This window comes from Oncorhynchus masou, chromosome 26 (assembly GCF_036934945.1).
Source record: "Oncorhynchus masou masou isolate Uvic2021 chromosome 26, UVic_Omas_1.1, whole genome shotgun sequence".
NCBI lineage: Eukaryota > Metazoa > Chordata > Actinopteri > Salmoniformes > Salmonidae > Oncorhynchus > Oncorhynchus masou.
In genome coordinates, this window is record NC_088237.1 from 22,233,380 (window position 1) to 22,259,536 (window position 26,157).

At 44.3% G+C, this 26,157-nt stretch overlaps 1 protein-coding gene across 4 annotated transcripts; it reads left to right on the top strand.

Moving 5' to 3' along the window:
* The first annotated feature begins 253 nt into the window (after positions 1-253).
* LOC135515037 (protein SCAF11-like) lies at positions 254-23,477 on the top strand. 4 transcript variants are annotated; one of them, XM_064938839.1, is made up of 16 exons: positions 254-468; positions 2,008-2,103; positions 5,925-5,988; positions 6,124-6,269; positions 6,449-6,532; positions 6,671-6,753; positions 12,200-12,270; positions 12,362-12,399; positions 16,195-16,265; positions 16,505-16,627; positions 18,361-18,461; positions 18,836-21,007; positions 21,203-21,507; positions 21,721-21,870; positions 22,071-22,190; positions 22,535-23,477. In XM_064938839.1, exons 3-16 carry the CDS (start codon positions 5,967-5,969, stop codon positions 22,628-22,630), a joined length of 3,582 nt encoding a protein of 1,193 aa, XP_064794911.1. In that variant the 5' UTR covers positions 254-468; positions 2,008-2,103; positions 5,925-5,966; the 3' UTR covers positions 22,631-23,477. The 4 variants fall into 4 exon arrangements, with proteins under 4 accessions (XP_064794911.1, XP_064794910.1, XP_064794913.1 ...); XM_064938838.1 differs by lacking the exon at positions 2,008-2,103; XM_064938841.1 differs by lacking the exon at positions 2,008-2,103 and having other exon boundaries at positions 22,080-22,190.
* Positions 23,478-26,157: the final 2,680 nt, after the last annotated feature.

Below are 26,157 nucleotides of genomic sequence, written 5' to 3' on the forward strand. Positions count from 1 at the left end.
GTGGCCTGTTACTAAAACTGTCAGTCTCCTGCTACTGTTTCTGAAATTAGACTTTCAGCCCCCATGCCAGTTACCGGTATAATTATGTTTATTGTGATTTTACTGCATATAAATTCCGTTCAATGGAAAAGCAATAAAAAATATCAATGCTTTCTTGAAAATATTTTAATTTCATTGGCTACCAAACAGATACCGGTTATATCTGGGACCGGAAACAGTTGAAGGATTTCTTCCCTAGTGTAAAATGTATTGCAGCGACACTGTGCGGTGCCTTTTAAACTTCACAGGTTTCAGACATCGAGACATGTGGCCGAGACGTTCTTAAATGTATAACGAGTTAGCAGTGCAATATATCCGGCTATGTTCAGGTTCTCGTCTAGCTTTGGAGACTAACCAATACACGGAAATAAGTGGGACAACAAAAAATAAACAACCAGGCCAATTTTTTAGCTATTGATTTAGCTTCGGGTAAGTCAACAAACACGTAGCTAGCTAACCAATTTAGCAAGCAAAAGTATCGTTAGCAAAAAAATATCGTTAGCTGCTAGCTAGGTAGCTGTTATCGTGGCAAATATAGCGTCTGTACTGTAGGCCAGACCAGTCTCGTTAGCCAATCAAGTTGAATAATTAACTAGCTAGCTATGAACATGTTTCTTGTTACTGACCTAAATACAAATACGTAGTTACTAGCCAGCTAACGTTAGCTAACAGCTGACTAGCATATATCAACCAAAAGTAGCGAGGTAAATTAGCTGACTAGCGTCTGATCATGACCGTCTTGTTACCGTTATCTGAATTGCAAACTAGCTAGCTGGTTAACTTAGTTATCAAACTAGTAAAAAGAACAAGTAGCTAGTTAACCAGCGAAACATGTTAGTGTACTTTTTAGGGGGACTAGTACACACTTCTAATATAAGTTGATGGGTCGTGTTACATCACACATGGGCCACATCAAAGTTTAAATTGTCAACGTCCGCGACCGCAGGGCATTTCATAATGTTTACTAAGTTAAATGGTAACTTACGTGATAGCTAGCTGCGATGTATTTGGTTAGCTAGCTGGACAGAAAATCAAATACAAGACCACAACTCGCCAAATTTACTAAATGGTAGGAAGCTAGCTGACTAGCTGGTAAATTTAAAGAATCCAAGATGGCATTGGATGATAGAACATGGCTAGTTAACGTTTAGTTATTTTGACATGGTAGAGAGTGTTGGCTTCAGTGACCAGTGTAACCCATTTAATTTGAATCTTTTTGCCTCTGTCCAGGCCTGCCTGTATTTTAGTCAGAGCTGACAGACTGGCTAAGCAAGGCCTTTTATGGTACCCTTGCCACTGGTAAACCCGTTTGCTCTGGCTTTCACTGGACGGTGTTGTTTTGCTTCCTGATTCAGAGGTTAAATGCGGAAGACACATTTAAGTTGAATGCATTCAGCTGTACAAACTTTCCCGTTGCTCCACTCACCAAGCAGACGTTGACTTATTAACTGGCTATGTACACTTTGTGACTGTGTATATTTTTGTTTTTTGAAGTTTATTTAATTTAACCTTTATTTAAGCAGGTAGGCCAGTTGAGAACAAGTTCTCATTTACAACTGCGACCTGGCCAATATAAAGCAAAGCAGTGCGACAAAAACAACAACACAGAGTTACACATGGGATAAAAAAACGTACAGTCAATAACACAATAGAAGAACATACATACAGTGTGTGCAAGTGTAGTAAGGTTAGGGAGGTAAGGTAATAAATAGGCCATAGTAGCGAAATAATTACAATTTAGCATTAGCACTGGACTGATAGATGTGCAGATGATGATGTGCAAGTAGAGCTACTGGTGTGCAAAAGAGCAAAAATAAATAACAATATGATGATGGGGTAGATGGGTGGGCTATTTACAGTTGGGCAGTGTACAGGTGCAGTGATCAGTAAGCTGCTCTGACAGCTAATGCTTAAAGTTAGAGGGAGACATAAGTCTCCAGCTTCAGTGATTTTTGCAATTCGTTCCAGTCATTGGCAGCAGAGAACTGGAAGGAAAGACGGACAAAACAGGAGTTGGATTCGGGGATGAGCAGTGAAATAAACCTCCTGGAGCGCGTGCTACAGGTGGGTGCTGCTATGGTGACCAGTGAGCTGAGATAAGGCGGGGCTATACCTAGCAAAGACTTATGGAAGACCTGGAGCCGAATATGAAGTGAGGGTCAGCCAACGAGAGCATACAGGTTGCAGTGGTGGGTAGTATATGGGGCTTTTGTGACAAAACGGATGGCACTGTGATAGACTACATCCAGTTTGCTGAGTAGAGTGTTGGAGGCTATTTTGTAAAAGACTGCTGAAGTCAAGGATATGTAGGATAGTCAGTTTTACAAGGGTATGTTTGGCAGCATGAGTGAAGGAGGCTTTGTTGCCAAATAGGAAGCCGATTCTAGATTTAATTTTGGATTGGAGATGCTTAATGTGAGTCTGGAAGGAGAGTTTACAGTCTAACCAGACACCTAGATATTTGTAGTTGTCCACATATTCTAAGTCAGAACCGACCCGAGTAGTGATGCTAGTCGGGCGGGTGGGTGCGGGCAGCAATCGGTTAAAGAGCATGCATTTAGTTTTACTAGCATTTAAGAGCAGGTAGAGGCCACGGAAGGACTGTTGTAATGGCATTGAAGCTCGTCTGGAGGTTTGTCCAAAGAAGGGCCAGATGTGTACAGAATGGTGTCATCTGCGTAGAGGTGGATCAGAGAATCACCAGCAGTAAGAGCGACATCATTGATGAATACAGAGAAAAGAGTCTGCCCGAGAATTGAACCCTGTGGCATAGAGGTCGACCGATTCATCGGAATGGCCGATTTCAAGTTTTTATAACAATCGGAAATCGGTATTTTTGGACGCCGATTTCCGATTATTTAAAATAAAAATAGGCAAGTCAGTTAGGAACACATTCTTATTTTCAATGACTGCCTAGGAACTGGGGGTTAACTGCCTTGTTCAGGGGCAGAACGACAGATTTTCACCTTGTCAGCTCAGGGGTTCCAATCTTGCAACCGCACAGTTAACTTGTCCAACGCTCTAACCATTGCACTCCACGAGTAGCCTGCCTGTTACGCGAATGCAGTAGAAGCCAAGGTAAATTGCTAGCTAGCATTAAACTTATCTTATAAAAAAAAACAATCATAATCACTAGTTATAACTACTAATCCAGTTTAGCAGGCAATATTAACCAGGTGAAATTGTAATTTCTCTTGTGTTCATTGCACGCAGAGTCAGGGTATATGCAACAGTTTGGGCTGCCTGGCTCATTGCAAGCTAATTTGCCAGAATTTTATGGAATTATGACATTCATTGAAGGTTGTGCAATGTAACAAGAATATTTAGACTGATGGATGCCACCCGTTAGATAAAATACCGAATGTTTCCGTATTTCACTGAAATAACAAATGTGTTTTCGAAATGATAGTTTCCGGATTCGATCATATTAATGACCAAAGGCTCGTATTTCTGTGTGTTATTATGTTATAATTCAGTCTGATTTGATAGAGCAGTCTGACTGAGCAGCAGCAGGCCCGTAATCATTCATTCAAACAGCACTTTCGTGCGTTTTGCCAGCAGCTCTTCGCAAGCACAGCGCTGTTTATGACTTCAAGCCTATCAGCCTAATGGCTGGTGTAACCAATGTGAAATGGCTAGCTAGTTAGCTGGGTGTGCGCTAATACTGTTTCAAACGTCACTCACTTTTAGATTTGGAGTAGTTATTCCCATTGCGCTGCAAGGGCCGTGACTTTTGTGGAGCGATGGGTAACGATGCTTCGAGTGTGGCTGTTGTTGATGTGTTCCTGGTACGAGCCCAGGTAGGGGCGAGGAGGGGGACGCAAGCTATACTGTTACACTGGCAGTACTATAGTGCCTATAAGAACCTCCAATAGTCAAAGGTATATGAAATACAAATGGTATAGAGAGAAATAGTCCTATAAATACTATATTAATTACAACCTAAAACCTCTTACCTTGGAATATTGAAGTCTCATGTTAAAAGGAACCACCAGCTTTCATATGTTCTCATGTTCTGAGCAAGGAACTTAAACGTTAGCTTTTTTACATGGCACACATTTTGACATGGCACATATTACTTTCTTCTCCAACACTTTGTTTTTGCATTATTTAAACCAAATTGAACATGTTTCATTATTTATTTGAGGCTAAATTGATTTTTATTGGTGTGTTATATTAAGGTAAAATAAGTGTTCATTCAGTATTGTTGTAATTGTCACTATTACAAATATATATATATATATATAACTGTTGATTAATCGCTATCGGCTTTTTTTTGGTTCTCCAATAACCACTATTGGCGTTGAAAAATCCTAATCGGTCGACCAATATTGTTGCTGAATGGCGACCAAAAATTGCTTACATCAATTTTTGCAAATAGATTAAGTAATATAATCCCAGATATCATCAACTCTGAGCAAATGGGTTTTGTGTCCAGCAGGCTTCTGAGCGATAATGTTAGGCAAACGTTTAATGTGATTGGCGCAGCGGTCTAAGGCACTGCATCTCCGTGCAAGAGGCTTCACTGCAGTCCCTGGGAGTCCCATACGGAGGCGCTCATTTGGCTCTACATTGTCCGGGGTAGGCCGTCATTTGTAGATAAGAATTTGCTCTTAACTGACTTACCTAGTTAAATTCATAGAAATAAATAATGGAATGGAACACGCTCAAGAAAAAACTAATTGCTTATGCTAACTCTAGATGCAGAAACAAATAATGCTTTAGTGAAACTTTCCTGAACTTTCTGCAAATGATGTACAAAACACCAAATGTCAGAATAAGGGTAAATGGTACATTATTCTCTAGAGTTCCCGCCACTATGGATGAAATAAAACAATAGTGTTGTATCTGGATACAAACTAAATACTGGGAAGTCAGAACTAATTACTGTCAACCAATATCAATCAGGTCAACCAATATCCCAAGACATCAAAACTAAGTTTCAACTTAAATGGGATCCAAATAAACTGAAATACTTATTGATTACTATTCCCCAAGACTTGACTTTGCAATTCTGGGAAACCAGTTAAACAGGACCTACCTACAAATATGGACATTAACAATAACAGGAAGAATTTAAACTATTAAAATTAATGTCCTCCCAATATTTTTTATTCCTGTTCCAGAATCTATCAAAAACTATTACTCCAAACACTTTTAAAAAGTGGTATAAACTCCTGAGTAAATCCATATGGAGAGGATTAACAGTCTGTGTCCAACTTAAAACAATCAAACAATGTAAATAAGCAGGGGGACTAGCATTACCAAACCTAATGAATTATTATATAGCTGACCAACTAAAAATATTTTTGTTTGTTTGGATAAACCGGGTATCATTAGATGTTCACAGACAATGGGATAGATACATTTGAGTACCTATATAAAGAAAATACAGCCCCCAGAAATCTATTTTATAATTACTTACAAGTGAGAAGTTCTTACTAAAGCAGTGAGACCTAAAAAAATCAGAGAACATCGCTGGGTTCGTGAGAGTCTCCCCTTTCCATAGAGTAGTAATAGTTTGTAGGCCGTTCGGACGCTACAGACGTTTTCGTGAGAAGACAGATTTTTGGGATGTCTCGTGGTCTGACAAACACAGCTATAGCTCCGGTCACCTTCCACCGCAGATGAGGAAGGCCGACATAGTCGGATGCGGTGGATTGCGACGCAGGCCATGCAAAAATACTGATATCTCTAGTTTAAACGGACAGGTGTGTCAATAGACTCTTAAGGATTAAGATGTCCATTGTGTAAATAATGCATTAAAGTCTATGGAAAACTTGCTTGACACTTTGGTTACACACACATCTCAAGTTCAATGTAATTAAATGATGGCACTGTGACTGGGTTGTTAACAAGAATCTCTCATACATTTTTATTTCCAGGGGTCATCTGTTCATTAGGGACAAAGCAACACAGTGCCAAAGATGACGGGTGAATCGGGAAATGGTAAGTAACTGCCAGCCAGTCATCATGAAAAAGATCTTTCAGTGGGCTTTGGCACCATGGTTTAATTTAAACGTCTCTACCCTCAAGTTTGTTCTTGAATGACAAGCTGTTGTGCCACCTCTCTCTGGTTGTCAGACGGACAGACTCCAGAGGGAGACCCGGAGCCGGAAGAGGCGGAGCGGTGTCCTATCTGCCTGGGTGCCCTGGGCCGCTGTGTCCTGGCCATGCCTGACAGCTGCTGCCATGTATTCTGCCTCAGCTGCCTCCTCAGATGGGCAGAGGTAAGCACCATGTACTGTCCTACCCCCTAGACACATCACTCTCATTGGCAACAGATAGTGCTGCAACTGGCAAGTTGTCTATTGTGATAAGCCATGGTCTTACTCCCGCTGAGGCTCAGGAGACGATACATGGCTAAAATGTGTGTGGACTGATGTTCTTTTTGTTTTCTGTTTTTAAGTTGCAGGCAGTTCCATCCTGCCCAGTGGACAGGCAGCCTTTCAATGTTGTCTACAAACGTGACGCTGTGCTGGGATGTGTGACGGTAAGCAGGGGTTTCTCCGCTGGCTCTACCTTCTATGTTTCACGATTTATAAATGGCATTGACAAGCTATATTATAACTTTAGTCACTATGCAGGGAGAATTTATGTGCTGTGACTTCAGTTGTGATGTGAATCTCAGGTTCCTGTGAAGAAGAGAGTCAGCCAATCAGAGCCAGAGAAGTGTGGCTGCACAGACCCAGAAGCCAGTGGCTGTTTGTTAAAGTGAGTAGAGGTCTTGCATTAGTGAAAAGGTTGCCCTGCTGCAGAGTTAACCTGACAAAGACCCTTTGGGGTCGAAACGTTGTCTTTAAACTTGGGGAGCATTCAAACAGTGTGCAGCTTAATGGCAGTCAGTTTGCGATGCATTATTATATTCATTTTTTACCACGTTTTTATTTGTTTTGTCATTTTTCTGTTGGAGGTGGGAGTTACAGGTACAATATACATGTTAATTTACACACTTCGTTTATACCACATGTACCTGTACTCTAAAGGATAATAACACTAAGAAATACATACAGAGAAATTATTATATTGATCACACAGGATTTTGTAGTAATACAATTGGTATGTAAAGAAATTCTGCTTAATCTTGTCAATAAATTAAGTTCTGTCTTGACTTTAGAAATAGTAATAGGTACCTGGTCTGAAAAAAAGGGTTGTTTGAAAATGCAGTTAACATTTCCCATGATGATTTTTGTGATTTATTCAACCGAGATGCAAATGCAGTTGCATTATTTTTATAAAACCTTTAATTTTCCTTTTCCATAGAGTTCTGGCATTTGTAGTTGGCAGTAGTAAGCGTGATGATCAGACAAGCTCATACAGTGCCTTCGGAAAGTATTCAGACCCCTGACCTTCTCCACATTGTTACTTTAAAGCCTTATTCTAAAATGTATTAACTTTTTTCCTCATCAATCTTCACACAATACCCCATAATGACAAAGCAAAAATGGGTTTAGACATTTTTACTAAAAATAACAAACTGATATCACATTTGCATAATTATTCAGACCTTTTACACAGTTCTTTGTTTAAGCACCTTTGGCAGCAATTACTGCATTGAGTCTTATTGGGTATGATGATAAAAGCTTGGCACACCTGTATTTGGGGGAGTTTCTCCCATTCTTCTCTGCAGATCCTCTCAAGCTCTGTTGGGTTGGATGGGAGAGCATTGCTACACAGCTATTTTCAGGTCTCTCCAGAGATGTTGGATCGGGTTCAAGTCCAGGCTCTGGCTGGGCCACTCAAGGACATTCAGAGACTTGTCCCAAAGCCACTTCTGCGTTGTTTTGGCTGTGATCTTAGGGTCATTGTCCTGTTGGAAGGTGAACCTTCGCCCCAGTCTGAGGTCCTGAGTGCTCTGGAGCAGGTTTATATCAAGGATCTCTGTACTTTGCTCTGTTCATTTTTGCCTCGATCCTGACTAGTCTTCCAGTCCTTGCCACTGAAAAACATCCCCACATCATGATGCTGCCATTCAGGCCAAATAGTTCAATCTTGGTTTCATCAGACCAGAGAATCTTGTTTCTCATGGTCTGAGAGGCTTTAGAAGCTTTTGGGCAAGTACCAATCAGGCTGTCATTTGTCTATTTTTCCTGAGGGGCTTCCGTTTGACCACTACCATAAAGGCCTGATTGGTGGAGTGTTGCAGAGATGGTTGTCCTTCTGGATGGTTCTCCCATCTCCACAGAGGAACTATAGAACTCTGTCAGAGTGACCATTGGGTTCTTGGTCATCTCCCTGACCAAGGCCCTTCTCTCCTAATTACTCAGTTTGGTCGGGCAGACAGCTCTAGGAAGAGTCTTGGTGGTTCCAAACTTCTTCCATTAAAGAATGATGGAGCCCACTTTCTTTTTGGGGACTTTCAATGCTGCAGAAATGTTTTGGTATCCTTCCTCAGATCTATGCCTCGACACAATCCTGTCTTGTTGCTCTACGGACAATTCCTTCGAACTCATGGCTTGGTTTTTGCTCTGACATGGACTGTCAATTGTGGGACCTTATATAGACAGGTGTGTGTCTTTCTAAATCATGTTCAGTCAATTGAATTTACCACGGGTGGACTCCAATCAATTTGGTGAAACATCAAGGATAATCAATGGAAACATGATGCACCTGATGCTCAATTTAGAGTCATATAGCAAATGGTCTGAATAAAAACTTCTAAAAACCTGTTTTCGCTTTGTCATTACGGGGTATTGTGTGTAGATTGATATGGGGGGGGGGGGGGATAATTTAGTCAATTTTAGGAGACTGTAACGTAACAAAATGTGTAAAAAGTCAAGGGGTCTGAATATTTTCTGAAGGCACTACGTCGAATTTCTATTTTCTTAATTTTAGAAAATAAAGGTGTAGATAAGAGAGAAATCGAGTACTCTGAGTAGAAAGTGCACTCTTGCTTTAGGAGTATGTGCTCACCGGGCATCAATGAGGTTGTAATCAGAGAGTATATGTTGGAGAGCCTTGGTTGCGTGTGGATTGTAGTTGGTCTTTATTAGATCTGTCCCAAAAACTAGTTGGATTTCAGTTAATTCTAACAATAGGCTGTTCAGAGAATCAAAAAACTTGGGATCAAACAGAGGTGGAGCATACATATAAATAAAGGCAATTTCTGCCGTCTTGGTCTTCGCCTTAACCAAGATGGTGATTTTGAGTTTGTATTAATATGATTACACCTTTAGGGCTGATTGAAAAGCAGCCAGTTTCTACAAATGGTTCTGTATTCTATCTGCATGCCTTTGGAGTAGGTGTATTTCTTGGAGCGTTGCTATATCGATATGGTTTCTTGCTAGGATATCAAGACAGCTGAAACATTTGATTTAAGTGAGCAGTGCAAGAGATTAATTTAGCAGTTTTAATTGCAGGTCGAGGGCAGAGGTAATTTCCCCACAAACAATCTCTTGCATAGTAGCAGCCAACTCTTTCTGTTGTCGGGTGTCTTTCTGTTCCCACCTTTTTATTTTATATTTTTTTATTTCACCTTGATTTAACCGGGTAGGCCAGTTGAGAGCAAGTTCTCATTTACAACTGCATCCTGGCCAAGATAAAGCAAAGCAGTGCAACAAAAACAACAACAAAGAGTTACACATGGGATAAACAAATGTAGTCAATAACACAGTAGAAAAAGTATATGTACAGTGTGTGCAAATGTAGAAGAGTAGGGACATAAGGCAATAAATAGGCCATAGGTGAAATAATTACAATTTAGCATTAACATTGGAAGGAAAGATGTGCAGATGATGATGTGCAAGTAGAGATACTGGGGTGCAAAAGAGTAAAAATAACAATATGGGGATGAGGTAGTTGGATGTGCTATTTACAGATTGGCTGTGTACAAGTACAGTGATTGGTAAGCTGCTCTGACAGCTGATGCTTAAAGTTAGAGAGGGAGACATACGTCTCCAGCTTCAGTGATTTTTGCAATTCGTTCCAGTCATTGGCAGCAGAGAACTGGAAGGAAAGGTGGCCAAAAGAGGAGTTGGCTTTGGGGATGACCAGTGAAATATACCTGCTGGAGCGCATGCTACAGGTGGGTGTTGCTATGGTGACCAGTGAGCTGACATAAGGCGGGCTTAACCTAGCAAAGACTTATAGATGACCTGGAGCCAGTGGGTTTGGTGACGAATATGTAGTGAGGGCCAGCCAACGAGAGCATACAGGTCGCAGTGGTGGGTAGTATGTGGGGCTTTGGTGACAAAATGGATGATTCTGTGATAGACTACATTCAGTTTGCTGAGTAGAGTGTTGGAGGCTATTTTGTAAAAGACTGCTGAAGTCAAGGATATGTAGGATAGTCAGTTTTACAAGGGTATGTTTGGCAGCATGAGTGAAGGAGGCTTTGTTGCCAAATAGGAAGCCGATTCTAGATTTAATTTTGGATTGAAGATGCTTAATGTGAGTCTGGAAGGAGAGTTTACAGTCTAACCAGACACCTAGATATGTGTAGTTGTCCACATATTCTAAGTCAGAACCGTCCCGTGTAGTGATGCTAGTCGTGCGGGCAGTAATCGGTTGAAGAGCATGCATTTAGTTTTACTAGCATTTAAGAGCAGTTGGAGGCCACGGAAGGAGTGTTGTATGGCATTGAAGCTCTTTTGAGGTTTGTTAGCACAGTGTCCAAAGAAGGGCCAGATGTATACAGAATGATTTTGTCTGCGTAGATTCTGATCAGAGAATCACAAGCAGCAAGAGCGACATCATTGATAAATACAGAGAAAAGGGTCTGCCCAAGAATTTAACCCTGTGGCACCCCCATAGACTGCCAGATATCCGGACAACAGGCCTTCCGATTTGACACACTGAACTCTATCTGAGAAGTAGTTGGTGAACCAGGCGAGGCAGTCATTTGAGAAGCCAAGGCTATTGAGTCTGCCGATAAGAATCAGGTGATTGACAAAGTCGAAAGCCTTGGCCAGGTCGATGAAGACGGCTGCATGGCGGTTATGATATCGTTTAGGACCTTGAGTGTGGCTGAGGTGCACCCATGACCAGCTCAGAAACCAGATTGCATGGTGGAGAGGGTACGGTGGGATTCGAAATGGTCGGTGATCTGTTTGTTAACTTGTCTTTCAAAGATTTTAGAAAGGCAGGGCAGGATGGATATAGGTCTATAACAGTTTGGGTCTAGAGTGTCTCCCCCTTTAAAAAGGGGGATGACCGCGGCAGCATTCCAATCTTTGGGGATCTCAGACGATACAAAAGAGAGGTTGAACAGGCTAGGCTAGTAATAGGGGTTGCATCAATTTTGGTGGATAATTTTAGGAAGAGAGGGTCCAGATTGTCTAGTCCAGCTAATTTGTAGTGATCCAGATTTTGCAACTCTTTCAGAACATCAGCTATCCGGATTTGGGTGAAGGAGAAGCGGGGGAGGCTTGGGAAAGTTGCTGCAGAGGTTGCTGAGCTGTTGGCCGGGGTAGGGGTAGCCAGGTGGAAAGCATGGCCAGCTGTAGAAAAATACTTATTGACATTTTCGAATTTCGTAGATTTATCAGTGGTGACAGTGTTTTCTAGCCTCAGTGCAGTGGCCACCTGCTAGTTGTTTCTCCACCTTAATATGGTGTTATATGTTAACAATTATTTTTTAAATATACTCCATGGCCAGTTTATTACGTACACCCATCTAGTACTGGGTCGGACCCCCCTTTGCCTCCAGTTCAGCTAGAAATCTTTGTGGCATGGAAACGTTGCTCAATTTCTATCAAGAGACCTTATGTGTGCCAGGAAAATAGTCCCCAGGAGTTGTGTGTTCCGAGATGCCTTTCTTCACACCACTGTTGTACTGCGCCGTTATTTGCCTGTTTGTGGCCTGCATGTTAGCCTGCACGATTCTTGCCATTCTCCCTTGACCCCCTTATCAACAAGCTGTTTTTGCCCACAGGACCTGTCACTGACTGGATGTTTTTTGTTTGCCGCACCATCCTTTGACCAGGGTTCCCCAACTGCCCCCCCCACACACACACACACAGTTCTCTTAGCACAAAAATGTAAATAAGGTTTGAAATGATTATGTTTAGTCAAATATCTGTTTGGGATTCTTGCAGTTAATTTGCAGTCTACAAGTTCCGGCCCCCTGTTCTGGCCCCCTGACCATCCGGTCAAGAATTTTTTTTGTCCTGTTACTGAATCTCGTCTCCTTTTATGACAAGTGTTTTTTTTTTTTTTTTAGGAAACAAGGAGGAAGATGGAGGAGAACGAAGACTGAGAGGACATCAGAAGCCAAAGGCCTTATTCGGAAATGTATGTGCTTATTCTCCTCGCATAAATCCTCTTTCCTTCATTTGTTGACATTTTATTCATGAGGTGTAACAAGATAAATTGTTTTCCCCAGGCAGCGATGATGACCCCTCTGTGTTGAGCAAGAAGAAGGTTAGTAATTTCAGACCCCTTGTAGGGGCATCTATTTCATAATAAATATGTACGGTTCTTGCAAGATTTTGTGGGTTTAGAGTCCAACTGTCCAGATATGTAATGCATGCGATGCAACTAAGAAACAAAAGTTTCGCACTACATACGCACACACGCATACCAAAACAAACACACATACAGTGCATTCGTTAAGTATTCAGACCCCTTGTCTTTTTCCACATTTTGTTTACATTCCAGCCTTATTCTAAAATTGATTAAATTGTTTTCCTCAATCTACATACAATACCCCATAATGACAAAGCGTAAACAGGTTTAGACATTTTTGCAAGTGTGTGTGTGTGTATGAAAATACCTTATTTACATAAGTATTAAGACACTTTGCTATGAGACTCGAAATTGAGCTCCGGTGCATCTTGTTTCTACAACTTAATTGGAATCCACCTGTGGTAGATTCAATTGATGGGACATGATTTGGAAAGGCACAAACCTAGTCATAGAGTTGACAGTGCATGTCAGAGCAAAAAGCAAGCCATGAGGCTGAAGGAATTGTCCGTAGAGCTCCGAGACAGGATTGTGTCGAGGCACAGATCTGGGGAAGGGTACCTAAACATTTCTGCAGCATTGAAGGTTCCCAAGAACACAGTGGCCTCCATTCTTAAATGGAAAAAGTTTGGAACCACAAAGACTCTTCCTAGAGAGGGCCTTAGTCAGGGAGGTGACCAAGAACCCAATGGTCACTCTAACAGAGCTCTAGATTTCCTCTGGAGATGGGAGAACCTTCCAGAAGGACAACCATCTCTGCAGCACTCCACCAATCAGGCCTTTATGGTAGAGTGGCCAAACAGAAGCCACTCCTCAGTAAAAAGGCACATGACAGCCTGCTTGGAGTTTGTCAAAAGACTCAGCCTATGAGAAACAAGATCATCTGGTCTGATCAAGATTGAACACTTCGCCCAGAATGCCAAGCGTCACGTCTGGAGGAAACATGCCACCATCCCTACCGTGAAGCATGGTGGTGGCAGCATCATGCTGTGGGGATATTTTTCAGAGGCAGGGACGGGGAGTCTAGTCAGGATGGAGGGAAAGATGAACAGAACAAAGTACAGAGAGATCCTTGATGAAAACCTGCTCAGGCCCTCAGAATGTGGCAAAGGTTCAGCTTCGAACAGGACAACAACCCTAAGCATACAGCCAAGACAACGCAGGAGTGCATTCGGGACAGGTCTCAATGTCCTTGAGTGGCCCAGCCAGAGCCCGGACTTGAACCCAATCCAACACCTCTAGAGAGACCTGAAAATAGCTGTGCAGCGACGCTCTCCATCCAACCTGACAGAGCTTGAGAGATTCTGCAGAGCAGAATGGGAGAAACTCCCCAAATACAGGTGTGCCAAGCTTGTAGCGTAATACCCAATAAGACTCAAGGCTGTAATCGCTGCCAAAGGTGCTTCAACAAAGTATTGAGTAAAGGGTCTGAATACTAATGGAAATATATTTCAGTTATATTTAATACATTTGCCGTAATGTCTAAGCCTGTTTTTGCTTCGTCATTATGGGGTTGTGTGTGTGTGTGTGTGTGTGTGTGTGTGTGTGTGTAGATTGAGGGGGAAAAAACAATTTAATCAATTTTAGAATAAGGCTGTAACGTAACAGTGTGGTGAAAGTCGAGGGGCCTGAATACTTTCTGAATGCACTGTACATAGACATTACACATGCCTACTCACATACTCACACATCATTTGCTGCTGCTGCTATTTATTTATTTTACTCTTATTGTTATCTATCCTGATGCCTAGTCACTACTCTGCCTTCATGTATATATCTACCTCAAATACCTTGTAAGTGCTTTGAGAGACTAGTCAAGGACCATATCACCTCCACCCTACCTGACACCCTAGACCCACTCCAATTTGCTTACCGCCCAAATAGGTCCACAGACGATGCAATCTCAACCACACTGCACACTGCCCTAACCCATCTGGACAAGAGGAATACCTATGTGAGAATGCTGTTCATCGTCTACAGCTCAGCATTTAACACCATAGTACCCTCCAAACTCGTCATCAAGCTCGAGACCCTGGGTCTCGACCCCGCCCTGTGCAACTGGGTACTGGACTTCCTGACGGGCTGCCCCCAGGTGGTGAGGGTAGGTAACAACATCTCCACCCCGCTGATCCTCAACACTGGGGCCCCACAAGGGTGCGTTCTGAGCCCTCTCCTCCAACGCACGCCTCCAACTCAATCATCAAGTTTGCGGACGACACAACAGTGGTAGGCTTGATTACCAACAACGACGAGACGGCCTACAGGGAGGAGGTGAGAGCCCTCGGAGTGTGGTGTCAGGAAAATAACCTCACACTCAACGTCAACAAAACTAAGGAGATGATTGTGGACTTCAGGAAACAGCAGCGGGAGCACCCCCCTATCTACATTGATGGAACAGTAGTGGAGAGGGTAGTAAGTTTTAAGTTCCTCAGCGTACACATCACAAACAAACTGAATTGGTCCACCCACACAGACCGTATCGTGAAGAAGGCGCAGCAGCACCTCTTCAACCTCAGGAGGCTGAAGAAATTCGGCTTGTCACCAAAAGCACTCTCAAACTTCTACAGATGCACAATCGAGAGCATCCTGTCGGGCTGTATCACCGCCTGGTACAGCAACTGCTCCGCCCTCAACCGTAAGGCTCTCCAGAGGGTAGTGAGGTCTGCACAACGCATTACCGGGGGCAAACTACATGCCCTCCAGGACACCTACACCACCCAATGTCACAGGAAGGCCATAAAGATCATCAAGGACAACAACCACCCGAGCCACTGCCTGTTCACCCCGCTATCGTCCAGAAGGCGAGGTCAGTACAGGTGCATCAAAGCTGGGACCGAGAGACTGAAAAACTGCTTCTATCTCAAGGCCATCAGACTGTTAAACAGCCACCACTAACATTGAGTGGCTGCTGCCAACACACTGACTCAACTCCAGCCACTTTAATAATGGGAATTGATGTAAAATATATCACTAGCCACTTTAAACAATGCTACTTAATATAATGTTTACATACCCTACATTATTTATCTCATATGAATACGTATATACTGTACTCTACATCATCTACTGCATCTTTATGTGATACCTGTATCACTAGCCACTTTAAACTATGCCACTTTGTTTACATACTCATCTCATATGTATATACTGTACTCGATACCATCTACTGCATCTTGCCTATGCCGCTCTGTACCATCACTCATTCATATATCTTTATGTACATATTCTTTATCCCCTTACACTTGTGTGTATAAGACAGTAGTTTTGGAATTGTTAGCTAGATTACTCGTTGGTTATTACTGCATTGTCGGAACTAGAAGCACAAGCATTTTGCTACACTCGCATTAACATCTGCTAACCATGTGTATGTGACAAATAAAATTTGATTTGATTTGTACCTCTGCACATTGATCTGGTACTGGTACTCCTTGTATATATCTCCTTGTGTATTTTATTGTATTCCTCTTGTGTTACTACTTTGTTTAAACTCTGCATTGTTAGGGAAGGCTTAGTAAACAAGCATTTCACTGTAAAATCTACACCAGTTGTATCCGGCGCATTTGACATTACATTTGATTTTAGGTTTCCCATGTACGTATTTGCTCAGCCAAGAGTTTTCGATAATACTCTGACATAGAATAAGTAGTATCAACGTGGCCCCCTGTCCTCATAGGCCCATTTGTTCCCACTGGGCTCTTGTCTGGTATTTGCAACAGCCAAGCCTCCTCCTGAACGGTTTTCTCTCTTTTCCAGGTGAGAGGACCTCTGTGCTCTTGGTCTGCGGCCCAGACAGGCACAGCAATGGGGACTATGACACAGTGCATGTGAGTAGGCCACTTTGTTAACGTTTTGATTTGCAGCTCACCGAGCAGAGAAACAGTACCTACTTCTTATGGTACTTCACAATTTGTTGGAAACCCTGTTCTAATCATCATTGTCCTAAAAAAGTTGAAATAGATCCACTATTTCTATCTCAATTTAATGTTTTTGAATTTTAAAAAAGACAACCAGTGAAAGATGTCCTTTTTCTGTGTGTATATTGTGTCCTTTGTCTACTCTGCAGTGCAGAACCCCTTTGGGTGTCCGAGGAGGAGCTTGAGGATGACTGTAAACAGTGTAGCCGCAAAACACAGGATTGCCCATTTCTGCCTGTTGCTGTACCCGTTCCTGCCAGTGGCAACTCGAGGTGAGTTGGTCCACACGCAATGAATGTATGTAGATGGAGTGTGTGTATATACACTGCTCAAAAAATAAAGGGAACACTAAAATAACACATCCTCAATCTGAGTGAATGAAATATTCTTATTAAATACTTTTTTCTTTACATAGTTGAATGTGCTGACAACAAAATCACACAAAAATTATCAATGGAAATCAAATTTATCAACCCTTGGAGGTCTGGATTTGGAGTCACACAAAATTAAAGTGGAAAACCACACTACAGGCTGATCCAACTTTGCTGTAATGTCCTTAAAACAAGTCAAAATGAGGCTCAGTAGTGTGTGTGGCCTCCACGTGCCTGTATGACCTCCCTACAACGCCAGGGCATGCTCCTGATGAGGTGGCGGATGGTCTCCTGAGGGATCTCCTCCCAGACCTGGACTAAAGCATCCGCCAACTCCTGGACAGTCTGTGGTGCAACGTGGCGTTGGTGGATGGAGCGAGACATGATGTCCCAGATGTGCTCAATTGGATTCAGGTCTGGGGAACGGGCGGGCCAGTCCATAGCATCAATGCCTTCCTCTTGCAGGAACTGCTGACACACTCCAGCCACATGAGGTCTAGTATTGTCTTGCATTAGGAGGAACCCAGGGCCAACCGCACCAGCATATGGTCTCACAAGGAGTCTGAGGATCTCATCTCAGAATCTAATGGCAGTCAGGCTACCTCTGGCGAGCACGTGGGGGGCCACACAGCCCTCCAAAGAAATGCCACCCTACACCATGACTGAGCCACCGCCAAACCGGTCATGCTGGAGGATGTTGCAGGCAGCAGAACGTTCTCCACGGCTTCTCCAGACTCTGTCACGTCTGTCACGTGCTCAGTGTGAACCTGCTTTCATCTGTGAAGAGCACAGGGCGCCAGTGGCGTATTTGCCAATCTTGGTGTTCTCTGGCAAATGCCAAACGTCCTGCACGATGTTGGGCTGTAAGCACAACCCCCCCCCCACCTGTGGACGTCGGGCCCTCATACCACCCTCATGGAGTCTGTTTCTGACCGTTTGAGCAGACACATGCACATTTGTGGCCTGCTGGAGGTCGTTTTGCAGGGCTCTGGCAGTGCTCCTTGCATAAAGGCGGAGGTAGCGGTCCTGCTGCTGGGTTGTTACCCTCCTACGGCCTCCTCCACATCTCCTGATGTACTGGCATGTCTCCTGGTAGCGCCTCCATGCGCTGGACACTACGCTGACAGACACAGCAAACCTTCTTGCCACAGCTCGCATTGATGTTCCATCCTGAATGATCTGCACTACCTGAGCCACTTGTGGGGTTTGTAGACTCCCATCTCATGCTACCACTGGAGTGAAAGCACCGCCAGCATTCAAACGTGACCAAAACATCAGCCAGGAAGCATAGGAACTGAGAAGTGGTCTGTGGTCACCACCTGCAGAACCACTCCTTTATTGGGGGTGTCTTGCTAATTGCCTATAATTTCCACCTGTTGTCTATTCCATTTGCACAACAGCATGTGCAATTTATTGTCAATCAGTGTTGCTTCCTAAGTGGACAGTTTGATTTTACAGAAGTGTGATTGACTTGGAGTTACATTGTGTTGTTTATATTTTTTTGAGCAGTGTATTATATAGGTTGTAGGGTGAGTTAAATACCCTGTGCAAGGTGATTGTTTTTCAATAGAAACAGTGATTTTCAAGTGTGTTTTTGTGAGGAGTGAAGCTCTGATCTGATATTTCCCTCCCAGGCAGTTGTTCCATCCCACTGAGTGGAGTAGCAGCCCCTTTCCTCTGAGACCCCTCTCACCGTTCTCTACTATTGCTTCACCTCTCGGCTCGGGGCATTTTGGTGAGTCCTGCTTTGAAATACTTATCAACCATTTAGTGAGTCTGTTCAAAGGAACCCTCTTGGATTTTGCCCCCCATCCCAAAACCTGGTATAAATGTTAGCTTGAATCACAGAGTTTGAATGAGATCACGCAAGGTGACTGGACTGTAAGCTGCTTTGCTACACTAAGCTACATTGTGGCAGGAAGATACTTTTTCTGAATTAATTTCCATCATGTGTGGGTTGTGCAGTACCCTGGCATCAGGAGTTCAGTTTTGTGAAGGCACCAAAACCAAACCTTTTAATCCATAGGTTATGCCTAATTTTATGCTACATAAGACCATTGTTAAGGTTCTCACAATACTTCTAAAATTCATGATTATGTCTCATCATAGTCTTTCAGGGAAGAGTTTGCGCAGTCACCTGCCCCAAAGGAGAGGAGAAGAAGGGCACCTGTGGATCTGGCTCCAAAGGCCCCTCCAAACAGACAGAGACCCTGACGACTAGGCGCTCTGGCCGCCATAGCAGGGCTGAGGAACAAGCTCCTACACAAGACCTTGCATCTTCGCAGTCCCACTCTTCAGATTCCGACACTTCCACAAACCCACCCACAAAAGCGGGCAAAAGCACTGCAGCTGCTGGTAAGAGGAAAGGCAAACGGGCAGCTCAGCAAAAGCCCAGCGCCAAGAGGAAAGCCCCAGCTAGTAAAAAGGCATCCAAAGTCGTTCTCAGTAGCCCAACAGGAAGTGAGGAAGAAGAGGAAGCCAAAGAGAAGGAGGAGAAATTAGAACAGCAGAGGAAAGAGGTAGAGGAAAGGGAGCAGCTCTCAGACACTGCAGTGAGCCCACAGGCTGTGCAGCGCACCTCCAGCCCTACCGAGGAGGAAGGCCGTCCCGAACCTTTTGCTTGTGATGCTCTGAAGGACCAGCCATGCGAAGATGATGATCTTTCTGAAGAAGAGAATTGTGGGAAGGAGGATGGTGAGGAAGAGGACCAGAAATCACCGTCGTCAGATGTAGAGCTGAATACCCCTGGGCTCTCCCCCGACAGGGACCAAGGTGCAGGGGAGAAACACTCGGACCAAATAGAAGATCCAGAGAAAAGCATCTCACCCACCTCTTCCAACTCACCAGAGAGACCATTGGAGAGCCCCCAGTCTGGGCAGTCAGGACAACTTGGGAAGGATGATGCTGATGCTGTGGAAGCCACTGCCAATCCAACAGAAGTGAAATCAGATGATGAAGCCTCGGTGGAGGAGGAGAAAGCAGAGGCCTCTCCCTGCCCTACTGCAGAGCCTGAATCTTGCGCTGGCTCTACTCGTTGTGACTCTCCAGATGGGAATGCGTCCCAGAAAGTTTCAGGCACCTCAGAAGCAAAAGTGTCCGAGGAGGACAGTCATGATCCAAAGGATGTCAAAAATGAAAAACCAGCAGCCGGCAGCAAAGAGGACGGTCTGTCTGAGGATGACACAGAAGCAATACCGATAGACTGTGATTCACCCAGCAGTGAGTGCAGCACCAACCTGGCCTCTGATCCACTAAAAGAGACTGAAAGTGCAGCTCACGAGTCTACAACCCAGGCCCCGGAAGACAAGAGGAATGGTAGCAGGCAGGAGCGGGAGAGCTCGGTCGGAGAGGAAAAGGTAGAGGAAAGGAAGAATGGCAGGCAGCGCAAGTCGCGCTTCCACTCTGCTGCTACCACTTGGTCTCCCAAGAGAGAGTCGAAGCAGGATTCGTCGAGGAGGTCACGTTCCAGATCTCGGGAGCGCAACAAGGAGCGCCAGGCCTCGGGCAGCCCCCCCTCCAGTCGCAGCAGGGAACGGGACACTGAGAGGGACGCCCCCAGGATGGGCCGTAGCCGTGACCATAGCCGTGAGAGGAAAAACAGGAAGCGCTCTAAGAGTCGTTCCAGATCTAGTTCCAGGTCCAGAAACAGGTCCTACCGAAGAGGGTCATCCCCGGAGCGCCCGGACTCAGGGGGCCAGTCACCACGGAAGAGAGATCGCTGGACTGGAGATGGATGGAGGGCTGGGCCGGGTAGCGACTCCTCTCGAAGGAATTTCCCAGAGAGGCCAGCCAGAGACACGGGCCGCTCTGAAAACGGTGGCTTTGCAGATGTTTCCCCCAGCAGGGAAAATCCTGACTGGGTTATGGAGAAGGCGCGTGCTGACACAGAGGCCAGGGTGACAAGTGGCCCTCGCTGGGAAGATAAAAGCTGGTGCGGAGATCGTGGACGAGGCACAGGACGAGGCCGGGGCGCCTACGGAACCTCCAACCAACAGGGGGAGCAGGCAGAAAACCGCTGGAAGCCCAGAAACACATTCTCAGGGACCTCAAACAATTCAGGGAACGACGCATACAGCCGATTCAACGAGAACCGTGGCGGCTGCAGGAAGGAGCCTGAGATGGGCGAATCGATGATGGACCGCTCCGGCTGGTCATCAGCTTCCAGCTGGGCTGTGCGGAGGACACTCCCGGCAGACGTGCAGAACTATTACTCCAGGAGAGATCGAGGGGGAGGTGCAGGCTCTGGCAGCTGGAGCAGGCAGGAGGAGACGTCAACAGCAGGTCAGAACCCTTAGATTGTGTAATATGGCGTGTATGCACTCATTACTGTTACTAGTTTCACTGTGCATATCGAAATGGTATTGCTGATGCCTGTTGCACAGTTTATGTGGATCCGACTTCTGCCACCAATGTAAAATGTAATAAAAGGCCGGACGTACATTAGGTAATCTAATATTATTCTTGATATTTGTTCAGACCCAGCTCAGAGTGAGACCAATGCCCAGCCCAATGCCCAAGGAGAAGCTCCACCCGCCCTGAACGTCATGCCTCCCCAACTGAACGTCCTGCATTACCCAATGGGCCCGCGAGGCCCACCTGTCAGCCTGCAACCACCCCCCTTCGGGATGCCTCCTCAGGTCCCCATGCACCACCACTCCTCAGTGCCTCTCCTGCAGGTCCCTGTGACAGCTGCCCAGGGCCTCCCGCCACCACCTCCACCACCACCTCCCATGCAGCAGAGCAGCATGACGGCCATACAGGCAGATAGCCGCACAACACAGGTAAGGACAAGAGAATTTTGTATCCTTTGTCAAAATATAATCTTCTGGACCCAATCAATGTTTGAGTATTTTCACTTCTCACATACTTAATTCAATCAACTGTAGATAGTGTATTTCTGGGATAGCACTTTCAGAAGTGTGTTGTATTTGCATAGTAGTGTGTCCCAGTTGGAGGGAATTGTCCCCCTGAATACCTCCATTTCTCTTTCCCAGATGATGAGCAGCATGGCAGGCCATGGCAAAGCCCCCTTCATGACCAAAGTAGGTGGTGCCACCACAGCCCAGGCCCACAGCATGGCCATGCCATCCTCCACCACCCAACATAGCAGGGCCGCCCCCCCAGACAGCTCCAAGAAAGAAAAGGTAATGTCACCGCCACTAATAACAACCACAGCACCAGACAATGTTCTCAATATTCTCAAGTGGCTTCCTAAACTTTCTGTTTTGTATATACTGTGGGGAGCTACTTTGCTAGTGAATGATGTGTTTGCATTCTGACCCAGATAATTAAGGATCCTTTTATTAGATTAGAACTAGATTTCTTAACTTGATATCTGCTTTAGAAACAACAGATCCATGAGAGAGCTGTCAATGAAGTGAAAGCAGCCATGAAACCCTACTACCAAAACAAGGACATCACCAAGGACGAGTACAAGGAGATTGTACGCAAAGCTGTTGAAAAAGTGAGTGGTTTATAAATCTCCAGTAACGTTTTGACATTGGTATTTGAATTTAGCTGCTTAGTTTTCAGGAGTACAAAAACTACTTAGCTTTCAGGAGAACACTTAGCTTTTAGTAGTATTATAAATACTTAGCTTTTAGTAGTATTAAAAATACTTAGCTTTTAGGAGTACACTTAGATTTTAGTAGTATAAAAAAGACTTCACTTTTAGGAGTATCAAAAATACTTAGCTTTAAGGAGTATTAAAAATAAGATAAATAACCCAGCAGAACTCATAGGGTGTCCAACAAATCAAAACAGTCTGTTTAGAATTTTTTGATTTGCTGAGGGCATTTTACATTTCAGGTCTGCCACAGCAAGAGTGGAGAGGTGAACTCTGGGAAAGTGGCAAACTTGGTGAAGGCCTACGTGGACAAATACAAACACGCTCGCAAGAAATGAACCCTGACATCTGCTGAGGGGGAAACGGTCTCAGCCCATCTGCTTAAGTGCAATTTCTACCAGGTGTAACAGCCTCCCAGCTGACAGACTGGAGCCCGACTTTTGATATCTCTTACCTTGAATGAAGATTTTTCTATAGATTTCATATTTTGTTTAGAAATAATCCAATCGGAAACTGTAGTGTGAGAAGACCGTTATTTCAAGCAGATCTTGTGGCTTGGGAACTACTATGAGATAGATGCCCAGAGTAGCTGGAGCAGTAAGGTTAGCACCTGTTCTCTGGTTAGATGGACATGGTGCTATGGGTAGTACAGAGCAGAGCACCCTCTCGTGGAGCCAGCTGGTATGATGAATTTCTCCTTCTCCACCGGGGACCTCCTAATTACTTCTTAGTTAAAAAGTATTGTCATTGTTTCTCATTTTGTTTTTGTTTTATAAATATTATATTATGATCATTCTGGAGAAAGCCTAGGTAAGTGCATTGCCTTTATGACTGTCTAGGCTGCATCACACGTGCAGCCCAATTCTGATCTTTTTCCACTAATTGGTATTTTGACCAATCAGATCAGCGCTGGGAAAGATCTGATTGGTTAAAAGACCAATTAGTGGGAAAAATATCAGAATGCATCCTTAGTCGTCACAGCTCAAAGCTTGTAGACTGGATATGTCTGAGTGTAATTGTATCAGGGACTTCATTGGTTGAGAGTTGGAGATGAGTTGTCCAATCAGCAGTGAATTTGTAGCGTAAGGTATGGGTCTGGCAGATCAGGTGAAAATGGCCATGTCCCTTACTTGTTAAATGTGCTGCGAAATAACCAGAGAGCAATGAAATAAATGAGCTGCTTCATTTTTGGCTATGTGTGTATGTTTGTGGTCAATCATGGAAAAGTTATTGACCTCATCCATCAATTTTAACATCAGAATTTCTATTTTGTAAAGGTCCAATGCAGCTGTTTTTCTCTATCAAATCATTTCTGGGTAACTATTAAGTACTTTACTGTGGTTGTTTAAAAAATTATTTGAGAAAATATACATAAATAGCTTATTGGCAAAGAGCAATTTCTCAATCAAGAATTTAACTAGGACTGTCTGGGAAGAGGTCTGTGAGGAGGGGAAAACTGAAAGGTAGCTGTAATTAGCAGGCCAAAACTCCATTCCACCAAAATAGACTGAAATTTCAGGTTCTTTTCAAACAGCTGTTAACACTAAAAGGGCATCATAATTTTTCACAGTTTCATAGGACAGACATATTTTGTTATGGTCATGAAGACCCACTTGCCAATGTTTCACACAAGCAGTCGAATGTTAACTTGAAAATGTGCTTCACTATTTTCACCAGTAGGGCGAGCCTTTGTCAACACCATCTCAGGTTTTTTTTTAATAAACCCACCATTTCATAAAAAAGATTTGAACACAGTTAACATGACAATCCACAGAACTTTGGCAATCAGGGCCTTTTCCAGCTATAAGCGACATAAATGGTCGCTTAGGTTGGGGTCTCATCCAGTAAAAATTGTAGAATACACCAGGTGAATTTTTGAAATTTGGTTGTGCATCCGCCGTTTTTCTCTTATGACACGCACCAGGTTTCCATCCAACCTTTTTATGCGAGTAAAGTACATGTCTGATAAAACATACCATGACAAGCCTGATGGAAAAATAACATTTTACAGTCAACTTTCCAAATGTTGACAAAGAATACACTGGACAAGATGGGATCTTTTTGTGTTGGTAAAATGAATTATGCGAAAATGTCGGTGGAAGTGTTTTTATGTGCAAATATTGATAGGCTTAATAACCATATCGAAGTAAACTTGGAGTCACACAATGACATGTATGGTCCTCCCATTAGGGCTCATCAGGAAAGAAATCAGGTTACAGATTGAATAAATGATGATTAACTTCACAAGGTGGTGAAAGTGCAAGGTGATGACTGATACTCCTTTCCAGTAAATATCGAGGGATTTATTCTTGTGACATGCTGATCGATTTTTGGCTTCCGTCTGACAAGTATAAATAATCTCGCTCTTTTGTCCATAATAATAATCTGATCATGTAGGCTATATGGTGGATTTTGAAGAGCTAACATATACACTGCTCAACAAAAATAAAGGGATCACTTAAACAACACAATGTAACTCCAAGTCAATCACACTTCTATGAAATCAAACTGTCCACTTAGGAAGCAACACTGATTGACAATAAATTGCACATGCTGTTGTGCAAATGGAATAGACAACAGGTGGAAATTATAGGCAATTAGCGAGACACCCCCAATAAAGGAGTGGTTCTGCAGGTGGTGACCACAGACCACTTCTCAGTTCCTATGCTTCCTGGCTGATGTTTTGGTCACTTTTGAATGCTGGCGGTGCTTTCACTCCAGTGGTAGCATGAGATGGAGTCTACAACCCACACAAGTGGCTCAGGTAGTGCAGCTCATCCAGGATGGCACATCAATGCGAGCTGTGGCAAGAAGGTTTGCTGTGTCTGTCAGCGTAGTGTCCAGAGCATGGAGGCGCTACCAGGAGACATGCCAGTACATCAGAAGACGTGGAGGAGGACGTAGGAGGGCAACAACCGCTAGGGCAGCAGGACCGCTACCTCCGCCTTTGTGCAAGGAGGAGCAGGAGGAGCACTGCCAGAGCCCTGCAAAATGACCTCCAGCAGGCCACAAATGTGCATGTGTCTGCTCAAACGGTCAGAAACAGACTCCATGAGGGTGGTATGAGGGCCCGACGTCCACAGGTGGGGGTTGTGCTTACAGTCCAACACTGTGCAGGACGTTTTTCATTTGCCAGAGAACACCAAGATTGGCAAATTCGCCGCTGGCATACTGTGCTCTCACAGATGAAAGCAGGTTCACACTGAGCACGTGACAGACATGACAGTCTGGAGACGCCGTGGAGAACGTTCTGCTGCCTGCAACATCCTCCACCATGACCGGTTTGGCGGTGGGTCAGTCATGGCGTGGGGTGGCATTTCTTTGGGGGGGCCGCACCGCCCTCCATGTGCTCGACTGGGGGTAGAATGACTGCCATTAGGTACCGAGATGAGATCCTCAGACCCCTTGTGAGACCATAAGCTGGTGCGGTTGGCCCTGGGTTCCTCCTAATGCAAGACAATGCTAGACCTCATGTGGCTGGAGTGTGTCAGCAGTTCCTGCAAGAGGAAGGCATTGATGCTATGGACTGGCCCGCCCGTTCCCCAGACTTGAATCCAATTGAGCACATCTGGGACATCATGTCTCGCTCCATCCACCAACGCCACCTTGCACCACAGACTGTCCAGGAGTTGGTGGATGCTTTAGTCCAGGTCTGGGAGGAGATCCCTCAGGAGACCATCCGCCACCTCATCAGGAGCATGCCCAGGCGTTGTAGGGAGGTCATACAGGCACATGGAGGCCACACACACTACTGAGCCTCATTTTGACTTGTTTTAAGGACATTACAGCAAAGTTGGATCAGCCTGTAGTGTGGTTTTCCACTTTAATTTTGTGTGACTCCAAATCCAGACCTCCAAGGGTTGAT